The 18,401-nt window shown below is 44.9% G+C and overlaps 1 protein-coding gene across 1 annotated transcript; it reads left to right on the top strand.

Moving 5' to 3' along the window:
* Window positions 1-11,010: 11,010 nt before the first annotated feature.
* Window positions 11,011-13,493, top strand: AOL_s00004g467 (uncharacterized protein; the record flags this gene model as incomplete). Its single annotated transcript, XM_011119116.1, has 2 exons — window positions 11,011-11,131; window positions 11,215-13,493. 2 exons carry the CDS (start codon window positions 11,011-11,013, stop codon window positions 13,491-13,493), a joined length of 2,400 nt encoding a protein of 799 aa, XP_011117418.1.
* Window positions 13,494-18,401: the final 4,908 nt, after the last annotated feature.

Raw genomic sequence — 18,401 nt, 5'->3', positions numbered from 1 at the left:
CAAGGAGAGTAGTCTGTCGGAGAAGAAATATATTGGATAGACGTTGGAGATGATGATGATGACGATGATAATGGTGGTGGTGGTGGTTGTGGTGATGATGGTTGGTGGTGGTGGTGGTGGTGGGTGGAGATGGTTGGTGGGGCGGGAAGTGAACCCGACGATGTCGAGGAAGAGGAGAAGGATGAGGAGAGAAGACGATGAGATAGATATCCCTTAGGATAACTGTGATGGGTGGGTGGATAGGACTGGACTTAATGGGGGGAAGAGAAAACCTCCTTTTTGTTTTTTGGCTGTGAAAGACCTCAGCAGGCCAGAAAGCCCCCCCGCCTTTTTCGCAACACGAAGACCGGACCTCCAAAGAGTATGCCCTTAATTAACAGCACTTGGCAGATGGTTATTGTATAGATGGAGCTAGGATCCTAGCTAAGGTCCTCTACACAATAACGAGCAGTATATATTCCTCGAATTCAGCCCGATCCAATCCAATTCGGTTCAATCCAATCAATCGATTCGCTACCCGTTGTGTTAAAACAGAGGTGTCGTCTATGCAATGAATGGTGATGGATGCAGTGGATAAGCTAAGTTAAGTACTTTAAACCAATCCTCTAGCTATGTACTGAAATAGGGGAGGGAGGCACGGCTGGTTATCGAGGTCCAGACTAATGGTTTTGCCAAAGATAGGGAAATGGAAGCGTCCTGGCGCGGGTGGACTCGCCAACTGCAGCACACCTACACTATGTATGAGCACTAGGCAGAACAGAAACAAAACCGTTCTTACTGTTCTGTGTGCGTGCTTGCTTTCTGGGCTACGTATGGGTTTGCTTAGCTTGGCTCAATACATCCATCCGTCCACAGATTCGCCAAATATAAAGAATTATCACGGAGGTCTTTGGTGGAGAGGATTCCTGGCGGCCACTATTCCATGACGTTGGAATGCACACCAGAAAGCAGGTGTCTACAGCTTGCGGAAAACTAGCTATGAATCAAGGGATCCTCGGTGACTTGCACGGCCCAGAATGTGAGTGTCTATGTGAATACAGACAGGTATGTATGCTAAGGCCCTCCCCCGTTCCAGCTTCAGCTGAAGATATTATCGTCGAAACAAAGACAGAAGGGAAGGCCGGATGTATTATTTTAGAAGCTCGAACAAAACATCGGAAACACATCCCTTAAAGTGGCCAGCCAAAGGCGCACGGCACCCTCTCCCTCTGCACAATGTGCCCACAAGCCATAAAGCTCTTCCTTGTCCTTCTCCCTTGCTTTTTTCCCACTTATCCCTCGCCTCTCCCCGATTCGATAGCCTAACGCTAGTAAAAAACGTGTGCGAAACCTAACCGGAGGCTCGCCTGTCAAGATGACAGGGAACGAGGCAATTGCGATTGTGAGCATCAGGCAGCACGTTTAATACCTACACTTTTCAAAACGCGATAAGGCTTAATACATACCTGCTTGAATATAACAGGCAGGTGTGGATTGTGCGTGGGAAATTCATCTCGATTTTACACATATGCCCATCGATGCATCCCTCTCGAAAATTCTCCTTGTCGGAATGGAAGAATTGTTTGAATACAGAAATGCCCGCTTGTCTCAACTTTATTCCTTTTTGTGGAGATATGGAAGGGACGATTTGTACACGTACATCGTCCCAGCGAATCCGTAAAAGTACCTCTACTTTGGTTCGGGTGCATTGCTTATGCCAAAAGCTTGGACTGGAGACATACTATTACATACCCTTCATGTTCGCCCTAAACACTGTCCCCACAAAATGTCTCTAAGATCCTGCTTGTCGAGACGACTCTGAATCTGAAGACAGGATCCTTGCCAAAGGCCCAAAAAAAAAAAAGGTGAAGAGGGTTTGTCTAAGCGTGATGTTATTTTTAAGGGAAAGAAGAAAAGAAAAGAAACGCACCACGCGGAAGCCAGACATCTGCCGTAAACAGAACAGTCGGTATTGTCTACAGCCTATCGGCTGGCGAACGGCCTTAGTGCAACCATAATCGCTAAGGCAGAAGCCTCGGATCGACCAACATGCAACAAGCTGCACAGCTCCTCTCGTGAAGGATTCTGGCTTATAGTTCCCGAGGCTGGAAGGTGACTTTCTTTCCCCTCGCCAAATATCACCATTTATCTTAGTGTTTGAAGACTATTAACTTGTTCTTAGCGACACATATATATCTACATCCGGTATTGATTTTCTCAAGGCGCGTCCGTCTACATAGTACTTACATACTACATATCAAAATCCGCTCGACGACCACACTAGGATAAACGCTACCAGAGATTTCGCCCAAATATGTGTTAGCTAAGGCTATCTTGACACAAGACTAAAACTTGACGATTATTCTCTTGTTTTTTCTAAAAACAAGAAATAATAGTAATAATAATACAAATAGTAGCTTCCTAGTATCAAACATCAATAGTTAGGACTTGGCCGATGGTCATTCTCCATACCCAGGTCATCGACCTAAATTTCTTATTCGCTCCAGCGCCGTGGCTGAAATGTATTATATAAAATTAAAACTCCGATATGCAATGCGAGGGAACGGTTGACGGAGTGCTTTCAATATCAGATATGGTCGTCGTGACGAGTAGTGAATGCTGATATCAACTTGCTTAGGCGCTGACGGCCGTTCTCTAGGATCATACTAAGTTCATCAGCTAAACTAGTCCATATTTCGCCTCGGAGCACCCGCTCGCGCTGTCGACGATCGGACGCTAAATACCCTCGCTACTACATGATTCTGGCTTCGGTAGCCCCACTGCATCCACTCTTTCGTACGGATTACTTACAGACTCCGTTTCATTATCTATAATCGAAGGTGCGAATTGCCTCAAACTTTCAGCCATATACTCAAAGGGAATATACTATCTATTAACTCCAATTCTTTCTTTCTTTCTTTCTTCTTCTTTCTCTGCTTCTTTTTTTTTTTTTTAGTATGGCAATTACTGTATTGCTCGCACCCAAAGATATCATATTAGTAGAAAGCTGTCGGATTCGAGATCAGTTATTCTCACCAGCATATCCCACTTCTCGCTCCAAATACCTATTTTCGACTGCTAAAGGCAAATACGACATACGGCGACGCCCCAGCCATGTTTGTGAATAGACAATGCATCTACGACGACCAATGCCAGTTATCTCCCCACAAAATGTTTCAAATCTGACCAGGATCAAAGTGGGAACATCCGAACGCCCCAACTAACTACCGTGAGTTATATCTAATGAATACCTTAATCATAACGTTCCCATCGAAAACATGCGAAATATTATCGGTTATCCACCGAGACAACAGATTAAGGCATTTACGTTTTACAAGTAACCTGTGTACCTACGTGTACATTTCATGGATAATAGTATATTGTTGATATCTCAACAGATCATGACTACTTATAGGCCTAGCCTTACACGTACTGACATCCGACTCGCGCTTGAGCGCTCACCAACGCTGTTTTGGCACAGGGTTTCCCTAGCCGACCCTCAAACGATGTTTCAGATCACGGACCGAAGTGGCCCATTCGTAAATCCAAGAGGGACTCAGCATTTTGACAATGCAACTCATGAAAGATACCATGCGATTAGGCAAATTAGCAGATACGCCCCATTGCCACGTCGGCAGTGTGCTCCTACAGTTTAGTTGCCCCGAGCTCTCACATCCACCAACAGCAATTAAGCCTAGCATGCTCTTCCTTTTATGACTTCCAGATACGAGAGGCCATCTTGTATCTTGATCAGGGGGGTACTTGCTTATATTTTTTTTGCGGGGGCGGGTGGCAGCTGCAGCTGAATACCACCCAGCCCCATAGCATGCCACCAGTTGATTATTGCCACAACTTTAACGGCGAGCCCTACATTGCCATCTAATTTCTCACCACCAACACGTGCACGTGAGTGTGCATGTACGGGCATATTCAAGAATATCCCTGAAAGACCACGCTGTGTTCGAAAGAGGTATACGTGCATGTGACGGACTTCTCATCACGGGAGGTCTGTATCAACATGTACATGTAACCACCCACCGTTCCCGGCCGTGGCAACCAAGCATCCGGGAGGCGACATCTCGCTAATACCCACGTGTGAAGGAAATTTACAATCACACAGATGTACCGGTATTCTGGGTTCCCGAAATTCCTGCTAGGGAGGCTAGAAGTTCTGTGGATATTTTTTTTTGTTTTTTATTTTTTTGGTTAGAATGAGTATGCATTGCATTGGATGCGCGAATGAGCAGTCTAGTTGAGCCGTTCGTGGCACGACATGAACTGTCATGCGATATCAGCGTCACATTGTGGGTGTTACGTAAATATACAAGCGAATTACAAGGGGTGTAAGCTTCTAAATGCATAATTTTATGGGAATTAGTTGATACTTTACTCTAGTTATTGGCTGCATTAGTTGTATAGGGCTTCTAATCCGACTTAATTAAATCTCAGAGACCTGATATATATTTGCCGTATAGGTCAAACTGGTAAATGTGTTGAAATTGTTGGAGGTTGTCTTGTCACACAAGACCTGTCGATAGGTTAGGCTTTAGAGGCTGTTCCTGTGCAGCTGTGTTGACCACGCCGTCGCGTTGAATCGATACCCGCAGAATCGGCTTAAATCTAAAAATGATACATCGCAAAAGTGATACATTTACAAAGTACAGTGCACAGTGCATAAGTACGTAGGGAAGTCCCGTTTGTTGGGTACCAGAAAGCCTTTGCATTGGCCATGTCCTCAGGATAGTGAAAATTAAAACCTGACCTTCAGATATCCTCGATAGTTCAGCTTGTGGGTACGTATCGGCTATTTCCAAGGTATCGACATTTGCACGTTGATACCATGGTATGCTAAGATATCACGTAGTATTCGGATATATTAAGATCCAGAATCAGCAGAATATCCGGGAAAGTATTGTTAATAGAACCGCTCGTACGGCTACCCCTTCGGCGACTGATCGATATCTACGATAGCTAGCTAGCACGAGGATAAACATGGATTTAATTTGGCATTTCCCGGAATTCTGTTAATAGTAACAGCTGAGATTTTGATAGTCTACGCGGTAGCATTGCAGACAAGGTTTCAGAACGAGGGACCTTGGATCGATGATACTTCATTCGTGGAATCTCCAAGAAGTCCCAAGTTAATCGATATCCAATCGTTACAACTTGCTTTGTCTAACATTGAATTTTGGGTCCGTGTTGCAAAGTTGGTTCTTAAGTGCATTCCAGGACTTCTCCACACTTCCCAACTTGAACGACGCCGATACCGATGGCGATAGTCTGGTGGCTGGGAGTCTAAACCATATCCCTCTAAGACATTGTCAAACCCAAAGCCAACATTTTAGCATCTTTGAAAGGTTTCGTTTCGAACTGCCTGTAATCGAAAACGCCTGAAGCTTAAGCCCCACCCTTGCTGGCCCAAACGGTGTTGGTCAATGTTCCCCGGTTTACTGAGAAGCCGAAGATCGGGGCGTCGACTTGGGAGTGTCCTGTCGAATCGGGCTTGGGCGTTGGAAGCTCCGGCGTCCACGAGACCTGCACTCGATAGCCAATTATCTAAAACCCGGTATGTACATAGACGCTCGAGCACGGATCTCGGTGCATGAAACAACCAGAAGTTAATTAATTTTTTTTTCCTTTGTCGGAATTTGTTGCAAAACCATCACGGCAACTCATTGATCGAAATCTGTACGTGTGTGTGTGTGTGTGTGTATCACGGAAATCGAAGTCGTCCTACTAGCTCGATCGACAGCAACTATGGCTCTCGGGCGGACGCAATGCCGGGTAAACGCGTCCACGATTTGGGAAATTGTCAAAAACAGTTGTGCTTTCATGCATGTAACCGAGCGCTATGTACCCGCCCGCTTCGCCTGAACCCAACGCTGGGTACGTATGCGACATGATCTACTGAACTTCACTGCCAAGGTGTCGAAGTTCGCTGTGTGATTAACATGTTATCGATCAAGTTGCAAGCCAATATGCAACGTGATGGGAACTAAATAGCTGAACCGTGGCATAGGGTCCGATCCGACTGGTTCATGAAGATGAAGACGTTCTGGCCATCTAGGTATGAAAAGCAATCGGGGAGGTGGCTGACCTGGTGAACTGTTCACCGCTTGGGATCAATTAGTGGAATATCAGAGTATCCATAATTATCACTAAGCCCGAGACTGTATTGCTTTTCATTAGCCGAATTCAGTGATTAGATATCGATATCACAAACGTGATTAGCGGACAGGAATATAAACAATTAGACCCCCCCTTTTTTTGTATGTGAAGACCAATACCCAGTCTTTACGTCAGCGGGGGAGCTCTTAAGATCTTGTTGCTTCACATTCGAACTCGCAGAATTATCAGCGGTCAGTACCACGTGGTTATGAAGACTATAATTGATTGTGTGGCGGCCTGCTAACATGTACATCCAGCACATCTTGAAGAATTGGTCCGTCACTTGAATTTCTATCCCAAACCTATCACCATTGAAACGTGTCAAGCGTCGCGGCATGCGGTCTACTCTGGCGTGCAGATCCCTCTCCCATGAGCTCTAGATAGAGAACAATACGCGGGGCACAGAAAAGTGTACTTGACAAATCTAAATAAATCTACATCACAAGATGTCGGAACAAGTCCGTCGAGCACGCACCATGGCCATGTGTGATCACAAAGTCACGTGGTTCACGAAAGGCTGACGATTGCCTCTTGCCTCTTGCCTCCCGCTCGGTAGATCATAGTCCAGCCCGTAGACCTAAGCTTGTATCGGAAACCCCCAGGTTTTACAGCTCATTAGAGTTAAACTTCCCGGCCTAGAGCACGATACAAACGGGGAGGCCGTTACATAAGCTTGAGCCACGATGTTGACGGTTTCTGATTTGCAATGGAAAGACGATACACTCGATCCTGTCAACGGTGTCCAAGTGTCGATATAATCACTTTTCCCAAGACGGCCTAGCTGCAAATCGATGTGACGAGAGCCGGCATTCGAGCAGCAAGAGGGGACCCAGGTCTATTGCATCGATCACTTGCCAGTTCGCAGCTGCAAATCAATGCGTCGTAAACGTGTACGCGCATTTGATCAAAGATTGACATTTTGACCGAGATGTATTTTAAGTTGATGTAGATGATTTTTATGTCATATTTTGGAGAGTCTTTTTATGTAGACATGTAGACAGGTATGTCGAATCGAATCCCTTACATGCTCTGTTAGGTATTTATAGTCTCTGCGGTTTTTTGTGTGTTGAGCTGGATTTTTCGCAGGCTTAATTAGGAAACCGGTCGCGAAAGTTGGGCTTGGAACTTGGAACTTGGGAGTGGCTTTAGAGATTTCGATAGCAATACCACGGAAATATAGTTTACATATGCAGAGGGGAATTTGCCTGAAGCCTGTTTGAGAGGAATGCTAGTCATATGGCTTGAAAGTTTGGTAACAGTTGTCACGATGCTTGCTTGTGGTGATTTTGAAAATCTAGCCCACTTCATGCAGCTTTTAAGATAGTAGCTCTGCTCTGCTCTTTAGCTTGCGACAGGGTGGGCTTTCAACCGAGCCTTGGCTAGATACAGCTCTGAAGCTTTTGAGATGGCAGAGGGGTTATAGATATGAGGAGTAATTCTAGTGTCATCCGGGCTGGAGATAGTGTCATCCGCGGATTTTTTTCCATAATTGCGTAGATATAATATAAGCAATTGAACGATCAGGCAAGCGTGTTCTTATCAAAATCGCTCCACGGTTTTCTTGTTGGCCGAAACACTAGATTGGAGAGATATAGGCAAAATGAAAAGATGGTGCTGGGTCTGGGCGCTTTAGATAAGTAGGAGCTACCGGGGTTTCCTCGTATATCATCGATATCATCTTCAAGTACCTGTACATAAGCACATACAATCGGAGGAAGTGTATATTTGCCAAGGAGGCCTGCCAAATGGCACATCACAATGATGAAACTGGGTTGACGGCCCACCGCCGCTGTTCCGCTTCCGCAGCCGTAAATCGGGATAGTTTGGAAATCTCAATGTTTGCCCAGATGCTAGTCTGGTAGATGAAATTCTCAACCCAAAAATGGAGGTACTTTTTTTTTCCTTTGTCTTTCACTTCTCGAACGAAGGAGACGGTGATTTTCCCCAAGGGTTAGCATAAGCTCGAGCTGCTGGGAGCTAGCTTGGACAGGGCCGGACTTGCCCTGTTGGGGGTTAGTGTGGCATAGCACAGGTTGAAAAATTTGTACCTTGCTGAAGCGATGAGAAAGATTTTCCATCCTTCGTTTTTGCTTGCGACGACGGCGTGATTGATATCATGCTCCAAACCTGGCCTTGCGTTTTACAAGACTTGGACTAAAGCAGTAAGGGAGGCGGGTCCTGTTCACTTGCATGAATTGTGCTGCACGCCCTAGGTTCAAACGTGCTGAAGCAGCAGTTCATACATTAACATGTACAGTTCATCGATGGGTCGCTCCTTATTATCCACAATTTGGATATTCAAAGCGAAATGTAGAGAGATTGAGGGATAGAGAGAGGAAGAGTCGATGTGGGACCGTGAGATGGCTACAGAAAGAGAGACACACATACCGGAATCATGCCCGAAAGAGGCTTTTCACAAACATCTGCCAGCTGGCTGGTTAAATTTGCGCACACTTCAGGCGAATTCGAACGTTTCGAAGATGTCCCGGGCCTCAAGCCGTGATCTCAGAAAGAGGCATCGATATGTCGTTGTAATATTACAATCAATATGCAGACGTCTCACATTCACCCTCGGTATGAAGTAGAATAGATCTAGATATCGATCGCTGCGAGACTAATTAGAATTAGGTTTCCAACAATTTAACAACGGAGCCAACGCAGTACCGTTACAAGTCCGAGAGTCGATTCCGGGCGAGCTACGTGTGTGTGTGATATGGGGGAGCCGGATTTTAGTCCAAGATTCTGTGGAAGGAATTCTTTTCCTTTTCCTTTTTTTTTTTTTTGGCCCTTGCTACCGAATTTCCTTTTGAGTCTGGCTGAATGTCAGATTTCTATAGCTGGCTGGCGTGGTTGGAAAGGAGACTAACCCGATTATAGACGGTGGCAGCGACCCTCTTCAGTTCTTCTCGACACTATTCCCAGATGAAACCTAGGTTCACCTGCACATGAACAGTCAATCCTGGGCCCGGCTTCTCGTCCCCCAGCCCCGCAGCCAGAAAAAAAATAAAAAAAATAAAAAGAAGGTGGGCCGTCGACAGACCAGCCTTGTTGGTTTCTCGAAGTTCCAGCGCAAGGAGTGTGATTGGGAACCAACCAGGGTTAGAGGTGTGGGTGGTGTGGAGATAATGGATGTTGGCATGGAGGGACTTTTTCGGAGTACCGTGCTGCATCTCCTTCCCTCGGCTGGGTCGTCGCGCATCCTCCACAGATTGGTTAGCGTGTCGGTCCAGCAGACACGAAAGGACTGGACGAATTAAGATGGGTCTTTACGTATACCCTCGAATGCATCGAGTCTCGTGAGGCGCAACCCGAATCGATCGAAGGTTGACGGCCGGCATGTCCATGGCAAGCAACGTACGATGTATGTACGTATGTATGTACGATGGCCGGCCAAGTGTACGATGTATGTATGTGTGTATGTGTGTATGTAATGTACATACATATGTACATACGTAGATACAGGAATACATACGGACACAGATGATTGGAATACAGTGCGATACAGCGGTCCGGAGGGGGAGCGAGGGGCAAGGACAATTTCCGGCGAGTTCGAAAACACTCCGCATGCTTGTGATGTATTTTGATGACAACAATCGAAGTGTTTTCCCTCCCTCTCCCTCCTCGCTCTATGGATGTATTGTGTATGTAATGTATGTATGTGTGTGTACATGTGCCTGGTGGGTGCAGAAGCGGCGGCTAGTATACATCCTCACAAGATAACAAGAGAAACTAAGACCCCCTCCGTGCAGTTCCCTCTTTCCAGGGTTCATTCGCTGGCTTGGGCTGGTTGTGATTCTGGCGACCATTCTCTGCATACTCTGGGACATGGGGACAAGACACTACATACATACATACATACATACATACATACATACACACATACATACACACACATACATGTATGTACTTACAGCGCAGAGTGTGTGCTATTGTACTGGAAGAGTAGCTTTTCGAAGTGGAGGGCCTCAAAAAAAAAAAAAAAAAAAAAAAAAAAGTGGGTAAGTTCCTCCTCGAGGACGGTGGTGGATGTCTACTATGTAAGTATGTATGTACGGCCAATCCAATCCATCCCACACCATTACGGGTACATACACCGCCCAATCCCCAGAAAAAGCGAGCGATACCCCTTTCTTCCTTCCTCGCCATCACTACTTCCTCCTCCTTGCCCCCTTCCTCTTCTCCTCCTTACTCCCCTTTCATCTTTCTTTAACCCCCCCAAATAACCCCTCCATCCCTCTTTCTTTCCCTTCTCTTTTCTGTTTATATTCCTTCCCAGCCCAGTGGAAAAGCTTCATATCCCGCCTTGTCCCCTCCATTCGTTTCTTGCTGCCCTCTTTCTTCTTGTTCATTTTTTAATCCCCTCCCCCTTTTCGTCTTCTGCCCCACGTTTACATATACTCTCCTCGACTCTACTCTTATTATACCATACTATATACTATTACTACTATTCTCGATAATATTTACTCTTATACATTCTGACATTCATCTCTCTCTCTCTCTCTCGTGTCGGTCTTATATATTATATCAAAAGTCCCGACATTGTTCACGTTCAAGAAAAGAAAAACAAACAAACGAAATCCGAAGAGAACACCTACACGGACGACCGCATATTCGCTTGTCGCCATTAGTTTTTTTGGTGTCTCATCCCATCTACATCTACCCGTCGCATACCCCGGAGATATTTTCAAAATAAAATAAAATCGAGGACGTGAAGGAGAAGGAATGCTATTGCGATACTCTCAATCCACCACTTTCCCCCAATAAACTTAACATACCCATCGACGATTTCAACATCAGTCTTCTCTCTCTTTCTACATCCTTTTGCAGGATAAGTAGTAGAAGCGTCATATATATTATTCCAAGATGACTGGAGCACAGACACAATCTCGCAGAACCAACTTGGTTCAGGAACGTAAATATAAGTGTGCATACTGTGCCCGTGCCTTCAGCAGGTCGGAGCACAGAAGTAGACACGAGCGATCCCGTATGTTATTTTACTCTCCCTATTTTCTTTCAAACAAAATTTTTCTCTCGGTTGTATTTACTGATTGTGTTTTCCCTAAACAGATACCAAAGAGAGACCTTTCAAATGCCTTAAGTGTAGAAGCACCTTTGTACGAAGAGATCTATTGCTACGACATGATAGGACTGTTCACGCAAAGGATGGAGGCATCCCCCTCACCAGTGAAGGAAAGAGAAAACCACAGGCCAAAACAGCAGCGACTGCCCCTGCCCCTCCAGCAAAGAAGACACGGATTGCCCTTGAACCAGCCACATTGGAACACTTGGAAAACAACGATGATCTTGAACAAGCCGCAGCCCTCATTACTGAGTTACATCACGCTGCCTGCAATGCCATTCTAGTCCGACAAGAAGAATCCATGATGGAAGAAAAATTAGCCATGGTTACCCACCAAGAACTCCCAGTATTCGACCGTGCTCCATATCCATCTCTCGCCCATGTCCCTTGGGAAAGTCCAGCCACTCCAAGCGATTGTGAACCCATTATGAGATCTGCCAGCCAGACTTCTTACTCTAACTGGGAATCCGAGAACCAACAAGAATCGGTCACCAGCGCTCATCTTTCTCCAAGGAACTCTTCTTCAAAGGCATATAATGGCTCTGTCCAAATCCACAGATCTGTATCTCCGTATCCATATCCAACCGGCCAATACCCGGAATCCGTACAGTCATCTGCCAGTGCTTCGGCCTGTTCTCCTCTTGCACCACCTCAAGTCTCATCGGACGAGGAAAGGACTCAGATACTCGCCAATGTCAGAGACATTGATATTGAAGGTACTGTTTCAAACAGCTTCAAGCTTCCAAGTAAAAGTGCCTTGAACCGATATCTCTCTGCGTACTTTAATCTGTTCCACCATCATTTCCCGTTCCTACATCCTGCCACTTTTAGGCCAAGCAGAGTTTCTTCACCGCTACTTCTTGCAGTCCTTTCTATTGGCGCTCTGTACACCTTTGAAAGGGAACAGGGATGTATGCTTCACGTTGCTTCCAAGATCCTTGCCACGAACTGCCTTAGCCGTGATCAACGCTTCAGCTCAAGAAATTGTCCTCTGTGGAATACTCAAACCACTTTGTTGAACATGATCTTCGCTAGCTGGAGTGGCGACGCTTCTGGCTTGGAATGGGCTTGCTCTGTCAAGGGTCTCCTTGTCAACATGGTTGCTGGAGGCCGTTATGAACTTCAACTTAAGAGAGATCAGCGTGGTTCTGAGATCCCTTCTGTCGAAGACTGGATTGAGGAAGAAGGTGCCAAACGAACCTTCTTCTCCGTCTATAACTTCTTCGGTCTCTTGACTATGACATTTAATCACACTCCTGTGATTTGCAACAATGAACTTGAATCTCTTTCTCTTCCTTGTTCCGAGTCTCTCTGGAACCTTGACTACACGGACGAACATGCCTGGAGAGAGCAATACGCTATCAGCCCAACCCCATCCTTCAAGGATGCCCATAACTGCCTGTTTAAGGGAGAAATCCCACGATACAGCGCATTTGGTGCTAGAATCATGATCAACGCTCTCTTCCTGGAAGTCTGGCAAGTCAAGAGAACTCCCAAAGGACTCAGCAATCTTGTCGCTGAGTACAAGGATAAGCTTCATTCAGCACTCGAAACGTGGCAAAAGTCAGTGGATTATTGTACATCGGAGACGATGATCGTGTCCCTGAATGCTCCGCAAAGAGGGCCTCCTTTGTTGTTCAATGCTATGGCGATGTATCGAGCTACTTGTGCTAGACTCGAAGTCGACTTCATGAGCATTCAAGAGGCTCTCCGGTACCATGTACCAGAGGAGGTGGCTACTACCATGAAACCCGCTCGTAACTTGATTCCTCGTTCACCAGCTATGACGAAGGTCATTCAGCTTTGCTTCGAGTGTTTCCAGATACCTGCTCTCATGGGTATTAGGCTCTTTGCTAAATCATCGGCGCTGAACTGGAGCCCTGAACATATTCTGTTCGGCTTCGATTTGATGCTTATTCTCACTCTGTGGCTTAACCGCCTGGAACAAGAAAGTGCGACATGCCCCCCAACGAGGGAAGAGGCCGCAATGCTGGAGAAGATCCGGGATCTCTTTGATGAGGATTCCGTTGAATGCGGATCTAGACTCAGCGTTGCCGTTTCTCGCATCTGGGGAGGTATGCTTGCCGAGGTTGTCGTCTGGGGCATTACTCGTGTTATTGGCGAGGCCTTCGACCTCCTCTCCCAGACTCTCTACGACGACGACGAGACTGGTTCTATGACATCTACCAGCACTACATCTACCACTCCCGAAGTTTGCTCCCCGGCTGCAGACTACGACGATATGGACGTCGCCGTCGAACACTAAAAACTCTTCGATTCAAACTTATCTTCCTCCCTTTGGTTTCTAATACCTAATACCTTTTTAATTCGGGGTTCAAACAAAATTATCTTTTTTTTTTTCTACGTTTAAAATATTTTTTGCTCGATTGCTTTATCGTCCGGGTGGGTTCCAAAAAAAGGTGACGACGTTACGACCATTTGCTTTTCCATGCGTTACGCAGTTACGACTTTTGCCTTTTGCGTTCAAAAAGATTTCTTTTAGCCTCGCGGCGACACCGATACCTCTCTAATGATCTATACCTTAATCTTTTAATACATCTTTGTCATTCTCTTCTTCTTCTTGTTTTCCTTTGCTCCAGCACTGTTTTATGCGCAGAGCACTGTTAGTTTGCGATTTCTTCTGATTAGCCCCAGTTTTTTGAGTCCGAAGCAATTCTTTTGGTTACAAAGTTCGCTCGAAGCAATTCTATTTCTTGTTTATTCTTCTAATTGCACTCTCGTTCATTTTTCTGATTATCTGAATGTCTTTATGCTGTGTTACTGGGCGGCGTACATACTACTTGTAGTAATAATTTAGTCGTCGGTTTGATTTTTACTGCTCGGAGGGAGAGGTATTCGGTGGTACACAATTGTTTTTTTGTTTTTGATTTAGGTTTTGCTTGCAATTACTGCTTCACGTCTCTCTTTCAAATATCTCGATTTCAATGGAAAACTTCCCCAGAAGAAAAAAAACGAAAAAGATACAAAAAACACGACTGCTTTTGGACATTTCTAGTTTTGGATTTCCTGACTGATTCTACTTTGCTTGGTTTACGCTCTTTTACATCAGCTTGCCGTAACAGTGGCAGCATCCTGCACCAAAATCGCTTATTTACTCCTGCATGTTTATAGACTTTGAAAATGCGTTCACGCAATGGCTCAAATGCCTCCTCTAGCTACTCGTATTCATATTCAATGAAATTCCACTTTACACACCGCTTTTGATCTTTCTGTAGACAATCCTACTGACTTGGATAGTCTCGACATCACATTTACCAATTAATGCATCTCAACAAGATTACGGAATACACCAGGATATTACGCAACTAGACCCTGCGATTGGCTATTTTGATGCCATAGATATCTGCATATGGAATGGCATCCGGCCCTCACATCGATAACTCTCCAGGTCTATGAGGGAATTTTCCAAGGTTCTATTCTAGACTGGTTCTCCGACCACCCCAGAATTCCCCTCTACCGGAGTACCGCTCCAGATTTCTGCCTATTCGAACGAAACAAACTACGATGTAAAAACAAAAAAAAGGATAGGTCCACATGATGTCGATACGAAAACGGTCAAGCATTAATCTTCGATTTTTCTTGTCGAACCTGCACTATCTGTTCCTCTTCCATTGGTTCTGCTAACATTGCCTGAGCGGGCTATATTGTTACAGAATTTCCAAGGTCGTCACACACACACACACACACAAAGACACACCGCTAAGTATCTGTGTCGTCGGTCCGGTATTACAGAGTAATGACGCTATTGTGCTATAACTTCTCCAATCTGACTTGCCATTTAGATCCATAGTGCCTCAATTTTAAAAGATGGCCTTAACTTTTCCAGATCTCAGGAGAAGTTTTTGCTAGAACGAATCAAGCTTGGGGAAGTTTTGGGAAGCGCTTTTTTATGTCTGTGCAGACGCAACTTGGAAACTTGAAGGGCTTCAACTGCGTAACCTTAAGAAACTTGGAAGCTGTGGTTTGATTGGTTTTTGAGACTTTTATCCCATAAGCCTCCCTGATAAACCCTTGCTCTCATGGACTTGCCATAACCAAGGGATCTGAGCCAACGACTTGAGATCCAAACATAAATATCGGGGCATCTCCGAACGCGAACGGTATCAGGTAAGACAGTTGCAGCGGCCCAATTCTTCGTATTTTCCTATGATTTCGATTTATAAACCTGCATTGAGGCAAGGGAGAGAAAGAAAGGGAGCAAACAAAGCAGGTATTCCTTCTAGGTACCTGTATACAAAGAATGACAAGCACGGTATAGGGCCGAACTACCACTGAATTCTCTTTGGCCTAGTTAAAAAAATGTTCGAGATCGAACGTATGCAGTCCGTCAGCAGAAAGGTAAACCGTTGGTGACCAGAGGCAATGCGGAATGCCCACACGAAGTAAGAAATATAATGACCCCTAGTGACAAAATAGAAATAAAAAGGAAGTTTATAGAGTGGGGGTAGCTGTTTTTAGATAGTTTGAATTTTTTTTTCTTTCTTCCATTAAAATTTTTTTATCCAAAATCCAGCTTCTCGATTCGTCGAAATGGTTGTTTTATGGCGGACCCACGCTGCGCATGCGGGACCTAGCTCTAGCTCTGGCTCTGCTCAAGGTTTCCCCACGTTCGTTTTTCTTCTTCGATGCATCTACTACGTACGGATAGTGGGGAGATGAAATGAGGAACGTTCCCACGGAGCCGGAACGTGGAGGGCACATCGTGCTGTCGATGCAAAGAAAGGAGCTATGGCTGCCCCTCAGACGTGTACTTTATGTAGGTCTTATTTCAATCTGCGATTTTTTTTCGAGCTCGCGAAGTGCAGCTTGCAGCTCCGAGATTGAAGTTTCTTCGTTCTTTTCGAATAGCTTTTCGACTTTAACGAGGAGAGTGGGTCCGGACCAGCCCACGGATATGTATTTCCAACCGGAAACACCCCCAAAACAGTTGTACAAACATGTAGATGCTGCACGGATAGATCCACAATCAGATAAAAAACAATTTAAAAAGTATCTTCCCTTTTTTTCTCGTCTGAGGTTATTGGATGGTTTTCACACAAACCCTCGAAGCCTTGGGGGTACTCTTCTTTTTTTGGATCCTTGGATTCCCCATAGAAAAAAAAAAAATGAAGTGTGGATCCGGAAGGTCGAATTACTCCCCTCCAATCCGCAGGAGTATTTTATGCATTGTCTGCATTTTACATCAGTCAGGTCAAAGCTAAGCTAAGTACCTATGTTTGTTTTAAAAAAAAAAAAATTTGCAGTGAAGCGGACACTTTGCGTCTGGAAAGGGACATGGACAAAGATTATTATAACGAACTAGGTCCGAACGACCCACTTTAGAAGAAATTTCGCAAAAAAGGGTTGGATTATGTAGTAGTAACGTTGCACAAGACGGCTTGAGCGCCGCTCCGTCCGCTTACCGATATCACCGCAATCTATACGAGACTGGGAATCAATCGATCAACGTGTCCGAAATTCGATTCCGAACAGCTAGGCCCCCCTTGGGGTCTTGTTTTGGGCTGCCGGGAACTTGAGCTCTCGAGCTCTAGCAAATTTTGTGCCCCGCCATGGAGTTCCAGCACTCCCTACCATGTTTTAGTCGCACAAGAGCCTTCTCTTTGGTTGGTAAAACACATCTTCGGGATTTATAGCTTGTTACTTTGTCTTGAAATTAGAAGATGGTATATCGATAATGGGATCTCGATCCGTTTCACAAAATTTTCCTCTCGGATTGCGGGTCAGGATCGTGACAATAAATAAAAGTGCGAAAAAAATAAAATAAAGATAAAATAAAATAAAACAAAGCAGGGATTTACAGGCAAGTCAAACATCCGAGCTAGGGATTTCTAATCTATAGGTAAACATAAGGGACGCATATTGAGGCTTGCCTCATGCATAAATTTGATTTGCTTCGACCTCTTTAACCTGGTTGCTCACAGATTTGGCCGAAAGATAGACGTCAGATCGCGAAGGAGGGTATCAAAGAAGGAATGGCGCCCTGGACTTTGCGGTATTATTTCGGCTTATGCGTGACCACTCTGTGCATGCATTTATATTTCTTAAGGTATATATCCGGATGGGTTTGATCGGTGTCGTCGACGCTGGAGTTGAATATGGTGTAACCATGTTGGATCGGCAACACACATCCGCTTTAGACGCCCTTGCATTCGAGACTCGGTTTCTACATGGACTGGGTAAGAATCCTTGGTCTTTAGGCGTGCATGTTAATTAAAGGAGAGTTATGTTTTCGCCGGGATATACTACGAGGCTCAGCATAGCTATCTTTTAGCTACCTGCGTGACCTTTTTTTTCTCTTTTTTTTTCGAACTCATAGTAGTTAATTCCTAAAATCCTATGTAAGATGATCAAGAGTTTGATATCAATTGATCAAGATGTCTGTGGGCGTTTCTAGCTTCTGTTAATGTTTTTAAGTTACATTACAGGGTCTGTTAAGCAGCTATCTAATATCTTAAGACATTACCTGAAAGTATCTAACACATATTCGACTACTTGGATCTAGTTTAGTTCCATTAATTCCTGAACCCACCACGCTTCTCAGACCGCGATGCTAGAAATACAAGCTAGCGGCGATTAATCGAGACGACTTAAGCGCTCCCAAACCCGGCATTAGCCAAGAAATATCTATACTGGTAAGTTAGAATACACGGCAGATAATCCAATTCGGTGCAAATCACCTCTGTTACGAGGTGCCTGCGGCTAGCAAGAGTTAGGAAATAGAAAAGACTATAACTGGTCATGTCTCACTGCGTAGGTTGGCAAAGAAAGAATAAGTAGCCCTGAAAGTTATAACCCTAGGTATTCAGGTACACCAACAGGATACGTATGCGATATAATAGTTAAATGAGCCTCGCAAAAGGTCCTCTGAGTCTCATTTAAGGTAGATAGACAGTATTGTCCTCCTCAATCATAGTTAACACACCTCCCTGCCAAATGCATTCTATAATGTCAAATAACTACGGCTCAGTACATACTTTGGGGGAAATAGACTACCAAACCCGTATCTTTATATCGTAATTGGAATCTGTCGACATTTCCTAGGAATCCCGTCCATTCTAAGCTTGCTAGTGTGTTGTTTTTGTTGCATGCTGGCACCCCCTCCAGGACCATAGATATCAGCTCGAGCTCTAGTCTAGAGCGGTTAATTCCCAGA

This window comes from Orbilia oligospora, assembly GCF_000225545.1.
Source record: "Orbilia oligospora ATCC 24927 unplaced genomic scaffold scaffold00004, whole genome shotgun sequence".
Lineage (NCBI taxonomy): Eukaryota > Fungi > Ascomycota > Orbiliomycetes > Orbiliales > Orbiliaceae > Orbilia > Orbilia oligospora.
The sequence above is the reverse complement of the archived record's forward strand: the minus strand, read 5'-3'. Positions and strand labels throughout refer to the sequence as shown.